Source organism: Sphaeroforma arctica, assembly GCF_001186125.1.
Source record: "Sphaeroforma arctica JP610 unplaced genomic scaffold supercont1.74, whole genome shotgun sequence".
Lineage (NCBI taxonomy): Eukaryota > Ichthyosporea > Ichthyophonida > Sphaeroforma > Sphaeroforma arctica.
In genome coordinates this window covers 30,591-41,216 of record NW_014040484.1, presented here as the reverse complement: position 1 = coordinate 41,216, position 10,626 = coordinate 30,591, and the positions used below count along the sequence as shown (strand labels likewise).

General features: G+C 46.8%; 1 protein-coding gene across 1 annotated transcript; it reads left to right on the top strand.

Moving 5' to 3' along the window:
• Positions 1-544: 544 nt before the first annotated feature.
• SARC_01777 (hypothetical protein) lies at positions 545-8,518 on the top strand (the record flags this gene model as incomplete). Its single annotated transcript, XM_014304479.1, has 4 exons — positions 545-6,164; positions 6,347-6,459; positions 7,447-7,528; positions 8,334-8,518. 4 exons carry the CDS (start codon positions 545-547, stop codon positions 8,516-8,518), a joined length of 6,000 nt encoding a protein of 1,999 aa, XP_014159954.1.
• Positions 8,519-10,626: the final 2,108 nt, after the last annotated feature.

Here is a 10,626-nt window from a genome sequence, read left to right as displayed (position 1 = left end):
TATATATATATATATATATATATATGTATGTATTAATTTTATAATAGTATTTATATGCAACAGGTACTTGTTGGATATATATGTTGATATATAAATAAAAGGCGACAGGCAGATTTCTCAGTATACATGTATGTAGCCGATAGTAGACGCCATAACGGTACAATTGGCGAAGAAAGCTGTTATATTGCTTATAAAGTAAATATATACGTGGTTTCTTGTTGTGGTGCAGTGTATATCTGGATATGGTGATGTCTAATTTCGTTGTATCATATGAGTCGGTTGTCATCTGAAAATTATGTTGCATGTAAGCTCTATTCTGATGCGATATGCATATAAAACATGCAAATATACTCATATGTATCATGCCTAAAACTATCAAAGGAACTAATATTAATCTATTTTGCAGTTTTGTAGCAGTGCAACTATGCCCCGAGGAAAGACACTGAGCAATCGATACCCTCGTACTTCAAAATACGCACCACGTAGGTGGTTTTGACAATTTCAAACCTAAATCAAACCCGCATGTATCGATCGATTCTAGCAAATGTCATATGGCAAGCGGAAACAGCCCGGTCAATGGACTGGCGACAGTGCCGTCGAAATCGACTGCAGCCGCAGGACATATCGGCAAAGAAAATGGGTGAGAAGTTTTACTGACGACAGCCTAACAGACTGCGATTTGACTCTTACTATCGCACTGGCAAAGAAGGATGGAGATACACCGACTCCTTTAGCTGAGAAGTTAAGCTCTGGTCATAGGCTGGAAATAGATAGCGACGACAGCTTCGAGACTGCGCAGCTGTATGCTGTCGACTGGGATTCGGTCGAGGTGTGTGTGGTGCCTGAAACTGACGACGGTGGTCATCTTCCCAGTCGAGACGTATTTACGGTGTCAGGAACAGGAATTCAAGCCACATGCTTATACGAATCGGCAGAGGAAGATCAGTTTGTGGGGGGTGAAGGCATGAGCGATGTGTCCCACGATTCGTGTGATGAGTCAGAGGTAAGGGATTATAGGCGCTTGTCGGGCCGGAAAGGTGCTGTTGCACTCAAGTCAAACTTGACTGCCACACACTCTGACACACAAAGATCAGCAGCAGCGACTGTGGATGTGATATCAACATTAGAATCAGGCACAAGTGAGTCCGAGAAGTGGAGTGATGTTGAGCTCGAAGTGAACACAATGGTGGGTGGCGAGCTAGTGCGTGAAAGTTTTGACATGTGCGATCCCGTATACAAACCTGCAATGGCCGATGCGGGTGGCGAAGTTGATATATCTCAAGATACTCATATCGCTGTCAAAGCAAGTGGTGTCGGTCCCGAAGTTCATGTGTCGGCATCGGCAGGTCTGGAGCGCTCGGCTACTAACGACTGCGGCACCTCAAGGGTAGTTACTGTTGAGAGTACCCTGGAAGGTGGCTATCCGAACAATACATTTCAGCGGAATAGCAGTTATTCTCTGCCTGCAGCTTCATCGATTGGTAACGTTTTGATGGAGACTGGATCAGATGATAAGCAGATTGGTTTGGGGGCACACTCATGCTCAGGCCTTGACCGAAGTGTTGAAGCACCGAGTCAGGGTGAAGACTGGGCGTGTGTGACGTATTTGGGAGTACCAGACGCCGCAAGTAACGGGCCAAGCACAGATACACGGGGCGGAGAAAATAACGAGGCACACTTTGCAATCCCTGCACCTATTCGATCAGTAAACACTGCGTATCACAGCGTTAGGAAGTTGTCCGACTCATGGGCTAGTCCATCTTTTGTAGATGAATGGGAAAATCCACAGCAAGTGCCTACTCAGGGTGTACAGGAAGCGCAGCTCAACTTGAAATTGGACGAAGAAGTGTCTGAAAAGTACGGCGATGTGGGTCTGCTTGATGGCGAGTGTTTGAGTGGGGACTGGAGCGAGGAGGCATGCGTCGCACCAGATGATATCTGGAACATGCACCCGGGTTTGCCATCAACTGTTGCCACGATTGCTAGTCCGGATTGGTTATTACCGACTCACGAGGGCGTTTTGACGAGTCAGGAATGTGTTACTGCCACATTTACACATTGTTTGACTGGTGTATGGAGTGACGAAGAGGATGGCGATCAGAGTACGAAGCTTAGACATATACAGAGCCCTTGCCAGTCTATACACAACGCCTCTATTACAAATGTGGTGGTTAATCTCACGTTCGATGAGGAGATTGATATCATGGGGTGTGTGAGTGGGGTGTGGAGTGATGAAGAGGCTGATCACTCTGAGGACATACAGCTACGAGAAGTCTCAGACGTGCTCGCTACAAGTGCACAACAACAACTCTCTACAATACAGCCACCACCTGCCATACAAGCTTCTGCATCTCAGCCACGGCTTACAGCAGCAGTGCAGTATGATGATAAGGCGATACATTCAAAGCTTGCCGCGGTGGTACAGAATCAGACTACATTATCACAGCCACCACCTGGAACATTGCAGACTCGGATCGCCTCAGAACAATCGAAAACTGCGGAAGTTAAACCAAATACTTCAGCACAGGCTGCTGTAGCTCAGCCGAAGCCTGCCATGACAAGCCAACCACATACAACGTTGGTACAGCCACAGTCTAGATCATTACCACATCACTCTACAGTGGTACACAACCAACGATCCAATATAAAGGCACGGTCAGCAGTAGTACAAGTAGAACAGCCAGAGTCTGCGATAGTAAAGTCGCAAATTGCATCACAGTCTGCACTAATTCAGTCACCGCAGACAGTTCGACAGCCAAATCTTGCAGTAGTACAGTTGCAACAAGCATCAGAACCTATGCTTATTCAGCCTCAGCAGACAGTTTTTCAGCCAAACCTTACCGAGACACAGGCACAACGTGTACAACGGTGTACAGTTAAAATTAATGTTGTGCCAAAGCTTGTCGCGGGAGGTGATAGTGCCACAACGGGCCATGATACCCCTCATCCGCTGTCAAACTACGTTAAGCTGGAGACAAGTGCCTGTGCAAAATCAGAGTATAAAGGGTCGGTGTATGCTGCAGGTACAGAGGATCTACAGAGTGGAGTGTATACAGATGATGCTTTGAGTGTGAAGATGCGAGCATTTTATATGATACAACGATATCAACGTGCTCGGGCCGCTCGGAGACGTCGGTTGGCTGTCACGAATGGAACTGTGAACAAGCACATAGTCGCTACTGTAGGGACGAAGCAGAGAGGGTCGTATACATCGGCTGAGAATGGTTTAGTTAGAGCTCACTGCGACATTGGTGTGCCGTCTGAAGCACAGACCACTTCTTTACGACCAACTGTCACACAAACAACTACAATGGAGGGTCTGGAACAGAAGCCAACGGATATATCAGACTCGACTACTGATCGGATTATGAGTTGTCAGGCAGTGACAGCTTCACAGCGCTTTACCCCCCAAAAGCTGAGCCAGGTACGTTCAGCATCAGAAGTGTGCACAGCATCGCAGACGTGTGTACCATCCAAAGAAGTGGAGCGTATGGCAATGGGAGGAGGACTGATAACAGAGAATGACCTGGACAGAGAAGTGGACCAAACGGCGGATTCCAAAACGATTACCCTGACCGGTAGTGGTATAGAAGACCATTGCAATTCGATGGGAGAAGATATTGGGCATGTAGCAACGAATTGGCACAGTATAGTGGGCGAGGATGTGACTGTGGGTAGAGACACAACCACAAGTAGCTTGTTGGCAATTAGGGACAACACTTTGGACGAGGGACGGGCGCGGAAGACTGGAGTGCTAACAGAGAGCGATGTACACAGACACTGCATAGCTTTACGGGAGGGGACGGGTGGCCAGGTAGTGAGCAGAGATCCAGGGATTATACCGGTACATACAGAGTACCCTTTGCCACCAGCGACAGCAAGACCAATACAAAGGACCGGGGCAAATAGCAGCAAATCAGGAGGATATGAGAACCGCAATTCTATCCACCAACATGATGTAATGAATCCATCGTCACTTTTTAGACCAGCTAAGCTTGCGAACGTGATGGTTGCCAGTGGCGGTAGTTGTCGTGGGATGCCACAGAACGCAGAGGAGGATGAAGACACCATGTCAGTCGAGTCTTTGAGCGACAACCAGGCGATTGAAGCCGGCATTCCAGTACTTGCTATTGGATGTGCAGAAGCTACTACTGCTCACAATTCAGTACAATTGCATGAGAATATACAGTACCCGCTTGCGGATCTACAATCCAGATTAAGGGCGACTGGTATGGATTGGAGTTTGTTCGGGACTTATAGAGACTCAAACGAGCACTATATTGGGTCCGTACCTGCGGATGACGTGTGCGAGGACAGGCCCGTGCTGGCAGATATGGGGCTGAGGGTGTGTGACGTGGAGTGTCTAGGCGAGGTGTTCAGTGGTATGACATTGGCTGATGACTCAGCTCTAAAGGGCGTTAGCGGGTTAGGATATGATTCAACTCTGTATATAGGTGGGGATTTAGTGAAGCATCGGGTCAGCGGGGCGGGTGATTGTTCCGCGCGAGCCGAGTTTGAACAGAGCAGTATAGCGCAGTTCGGTGCAAATGCACCCATGCTAAAGTCTGGTGTGGGTCGGGGGAACGTTCTGCAGAGAGACCCACTGTCACGTCATGGTACGCTCAGAGAGCAAAACACAGTAGGGCAGCAGAAAGGTGGTATATGGCGAGAACCCATGGGCACGAGTACAACTCCACGGGGCAGCGAAAGCAGAGTCAGAGGTGTGGGTGTCGACGATCAAGGTGGAGACGAGTGTGTGGATGGTGGTATATTTATTAGCCGCCCGCCGAGTGAAGTACAGCGCACTCTCCAAACACAGCAGTATATGCGAGCAGCTTATCGTGACACCAAACCCGATTCAGATGCCACGACAGCGGATTCAATGCGCAACGATCGCTCCATCCCACATCAACGCAACATTCATAGGTGCGCAGGAACGAGTACAAGCACCATCACAACGTCGCGTGCGGATATCTCACAGCTCTATGATGCGCGATGGCCTCTACGCGATCGTGGGTATACCAAACAGGAGGGGACAGGGGCACATATCGGAGATTCTAACGCTCCTGAAGTAGATCAATTGTGTCGCAATACCCCGCAGAAAGCATTGACAACCTGCGAGAGACGTGATGCGGGGTCTACAATGCTCGAAGCAGGCGGTGCTAGAGAGAACCCTCAAAGCCCAGGCTATGCGAACACGACCGTCCTCTCCACTATAAACACACATAGGACGAGAGAGGTGGACGAGAGTGTGGCGGGGTCACCATCGTTACTCAGAGACTACACAGTTGCTTTTAGTAACGCACAGTTATCTCCAGAGGTACCTGGAGTGCCGAGACAATCACCGAGCGCTTCAATTATGTGTACATCGTCCATCGCAGCATCTCGGAATAGGTCTAAGCTACAGTATCCATGCGGTGTAGAGGCCACGCACCGACTAGAAGTAACTACATGCAGCGGGCGCACACCAACACGAGACGAACAGCCGCATGACGACTGTGCTGGCGCACAAGCGAAGTATGCTACAGAATTGCCAGTGAGAACTGACACAGATATACAAGCACATCCACAGGCAAAGTACACTGAAGAATCACTTGCGAGGGATACTACAGATTCACAGGCTAATAGACAGGCGAAGTATAGCGCAGAATCACCACAGATGTTTGATTCATGTGCACAAGCAGATAGACAAGCGGGGCATTCTTCGGAAAGTGAATGGGCTTCCTTCGGCGATGAAAACACACAGCACGAGATCTTTTCACAGCTGATTCCGTGCACCTACGATACGCCACCCACCCCAGTCGTAGTCGAAAAGTCACCGCCAGCAATGAATACAGTTGCCGTAACCGAAAGCCCATATGCAAGATATGAATATGATGCGTCAGTGAAGTGCGGTAGCATAGGGATGAGGTCACTCTTCCCCGTGTCAGAAGTAAACTCTCTGGCAGACTGCGAAAATCCAGCTGTAGCTATATTGGCAAATGATATAACTAGCAGCATAGATCGCGCGCGAAGGTTCTTGGATCTTCCCATAGAATACAGCGGAGCTAAACCGAGACATGAGCGTCTACATGAAGTTAGCCATCCACAAGATGCTCCAGCACCCAACATCATCGTTCCAAACACGGGGACGGAGTACGAGCCGAAATTCGCCGAATTTACAGGTATGATTTCTTGTATGGGGTTACTGTATTTGTTCACATTTTAATGTTCCTGGACATTTTCTCGTGTACAGAGTGGTATTTGTCAATCGTCAGTTTTTTTCAAGTAGTTCACTGGTTTCATTCACGATCTCCGATATGATGTAGTAATATAGCTGATAGTAGTTTTTGTATTCGACCTTCAGAAACCCTATTGACTGATGAGGACCTGGCATGCCTCCTCCGGGAGCGCGACATGCAAAACTGCGAGTTTCAGAGGTCAATACGCGTGCGCTGTGAAGAGGTGACTGAGTATACGGTAGGAAAATTGAGATGTTTGCAATCATTGATAGCACACGCGTGTGCCGTCGGAGGAGCAGTTGTCCAGGCTTTATATAGGTGCGTAACACCCATATGGTAGCCTGGATGTATTTGCCCGCTACCGCCAATTTCTGGGGGTTGTACTTGTTCCTCCGGCTCGTCATGGTACGAAAGCACGTGCTTGGGGTTCAGCAATGTATGTGTGTGTTGGTAGAGTGTCGTCGTACACTGCTGAGTATACACACGCTCCGTGCTACGTCACACAAGCGTGTGCTACTATATGGTAAGTAGTCACTGGTGTCAATCCAGTCCAATTCAGTGTGTATAGTATTTGCCTGCAATGTACTCATTCGATCATCTAAGGATTGAACATGTGTATAATCGAGGTTCACAAGCGACTGGTTTATAATCATTTCATTATCGATGATCCGATGAACGGGAGCTGTTACGACCAGATACTATTGCACTTACAAAATATAAATATATAGCCACACAGAATATATATATATAACCACAACTGGTCGTTTGGGCACATTTGAACGTCCGTGCTAATGAAATAAAGCGTAGACCAAAGAATACGTGCAAATTTGTTCACATTTTTCTACTCGTAAGAACTACAATATGTTACAGTAATTAAGGTCTCTTTGTTTTTCTCATTAACAGTCAATGTGTACACTCAAGACTCATAGTTGCGAATCTCATTTAGGTTGCGTATATCGTTGCTAAGCAGATATAAACGCATGTGATTGTGCTTTCGTCTCAAAACTGTACCTAGTACCTATCGTAGCAATCATATAACTTCACACGAAGTGTAGTCAATAATACTGTTTTCTCTGAGAGATTCCGTAAAATGCAACCAGAGAATGAATATTTTCAATAGTCCTGGATTTTGCACGGGTAGTATACTTTTGAAGAAAAATCTATAATTTGATCTGAAATATTATCACCACTGGTATCACAATAACTATCAATGTCCACTGCAAAGACTGACAGCGACAGCGGCTATTCGGTCAAAGTGGCGTGCGCATCAGAAGATGACTCTAACAAAGGGGAATGGACGTCAATGGGTGTGTGTGTCAGGAGACATCAGAGTATGCAGTAACTCATAGGCAGTTCACGCAGACAACGACAGAATGCACGGACATGTTGGCAGATATGTATGTGACATAATCATTCAGCACATTTTATATCTTGTCAGTGGTCAATGAGTTGTTCTCCCTTTGAAGCCTGCAAGGTCAGATGGCCGTTTACAACTATTCCACTGTGGCTAGGCTGGGTCACAGTTGGGACTCAAGTCAGCGTGTCGTTAACTCGCTTCTACTGATATTTGAAACCTTCTATCGCACAAGTTATCGTGGCTGATATTTACATTCGCCAATTAGCTCTGAGCATAATCCTTAATAACTGTCAGCTCCACCTTTATTGTATAGTAAATTTACACAGCTATAACTGAACATGCAATTGAAACGTCAAAAAATGAGACAATACTTACTCTAGAAGTCGTTTGGTGATGGTATGGTAATTATGTGTGGGTCTACCTGCTGCATTCGACCATAGTCAAACTTCACTCGGTGCTGCGCAAGTATCTGTGATTTTTCGGATACAGGTCAAGGCTTAGTTCATATATAATTTCTGACACTCGTGCCTTGTCTATGAACAACATAGTATTCTTTACCATCCAATTATGGAACTAGCGATCACGAATGTTCAGTATTGTCCCATAAATCTTCCAATGTACTAAATTTATTGCAAGATTTAAACCTGAATGAGTTTTGATGTATAGAATGCTGCTCTCTCTAACTGACTGTTCAGTTTCATAAACCCGTGTGCTGTTAAAATATATATACACACACATTTAACAAGCATGCACAGATGTGGTCGAGGTACTGTTTATCTGCCCAGACAGTGAGCTACACACCAGTGGCACGGGCATGCACCGAGTGGCTACTATGTGCCTCAACGGCAGACAAATCCGGTGGGATAGGTTTGGATTGAAGGCACCAGATGTATTGTTGACTACACCCTCGCATCAAAATAGAGACAAGAAGGGTAGGTAAAATTTGGGTTAGTATAGGTTTAGACCAACGGATCAACTTTTAACCTACCTAACTCTCATTGGTTTTCAAGAATAGCTGGAATCGATTTGTTTGCTGTCGGATGGAGTCCGCAAGTTTCTTCAATTTTTTTTCGTGTTCCGTACGCTTGTTTGTTACTGTCAAGTACATCTCACACAACCGTATGACAGGCAGTGATAGAGTGTGCGAACACAGACGAGAGCATCACACAGGTATAATAAACTCTCACACACAAAGTGTCAAGCCTGTGAAGGCCGCGCCATCACACGGCAACCGCTAGTTCTAGTATATTCTGCACCCATGCACTACCTCTGAAGGTATATTTCGCTTTCACATTGTACACTGGCCAGCACACCAAAGCAGTCTCTTTGGAAGGCGAGCTCTTGTATAGCATGTACCAAGCCGCATTACTGACACAGTCAACATACATGCATTCTCAGCAGATATATGCGCCATGGTAGCATTGGTGGATCAGCTACTTCTGTACAACATGCACACTGTCATCGCTACCAGCGGAACAATGAAAAGATCGCGCACTCTTCTTCACAATTCACGACCTCTCACCTCAATATAGGTCATGTAGTCTAATTCCAGCCTCGTGCACACAACCGACGACTTGATACCAGTGATACTTTAACGCTCATCGTTAACAGGGATATATCTGACGTACTATTCGCCACCTCCGTCTAGGGCTATTCCTGTCAACGCACACACCATCATGTACACCGTAATCAACACAAACTGTGGCAGATTTGCCTGTAGCACACCAACCTGCATCGTTGACAAAAACTCATCTTACATAGTATTAACCACTCCCGTCGAGTACTATCCATACCTACACCTTCTCACACAAGATCACATCGTTGTCATACGCTCTCAGACGAGTCAACATCTGGGAGACACGCCTTTGGCACACCAACCGCTAACGCCGACAAGGGTTTATCGTACTCGGTGTTTGAGTTCGAAAGAACGGCACTCAGCACAGCAGGGAACACTTTCAGTACTTTCAGAGAGGCAGACAGTGCTTTCTGTGTTACTGGTTTAGTCGTGTACCTACATGCTAGCAACCGCAATGCGACTGGTCGAACAGGTAGATGTATTGAAAACAGCACGTTACTGAGGTTTTACTTGAACGTACGAGTGTATACCGGAATATGTGGAGGAAGAAATAAGGGCGAAAGTATAGTCGAAACTGGGACATAGGTAGCCGCGGCGGTACGAGAGACGCATGCATATCAGCAGCTGGTACCTCCCAGTATGATGATTTCAGGCCCACTTCCTGACGATACGGACGCACATAAGAAATGTCTACAAATATCGACTAGAGAATGGTGTGCACGACCACATCAGGGCTCTATCAGACATATGATAATTGTGGATCGTACTCATCACATAGGAACGCACAAGGTATAAGGCACACTACCTGGACATTGTATACGATTCAACAGAATATATCTAACTAAGATCCTCTTGATGTGTGAGGCAGCGAAAAGGTAGCGCACAATTCCAATGGGAAATTGAGATGGTTTCTCCGCGGTGCGGAGAGTGACCCATGAGAGTCAAGTCAAGTCGTGCACCCTCAGGTGCATGTTGCATGTAGACACGTGACAAATATTCACACACACACACATACACACATGCGCACGTAAACATTAGGGTTTAGGGTTTTCGAAAGCGCACATACACCTCCAATATGGTAAGCTTTCTCACCACGATCCGATTAAATAATATCAGCATGTGGTACGCATCTGGCGAATGGTCCTACTTTCACACTCAAGACTTCTTCGTCGGTCTCTCAGACCCATGCTGGCAGTAGGAACTGTGCCAAGACAACCTAAAGAGCCAACAAACCGAATCTATCTTGCTATGCTACAGGCTGTCTCCTCGGGGCAACGCCCATCCAGGGTACTTCGGAACGTCAATCGGCCACAAAACCCCTACAATTGATCCCCATCGATGTAGCGGATCACACGGTGCTGTGGACTGGGGTGCAGCGTCTTGTTGTCACATGCATGGCGAGGCATGAGTGGGATGCGCACACTTTTGCGAAGGCGTCGGGAAGAGTTATCGATGATGTATGTATCAGAAAG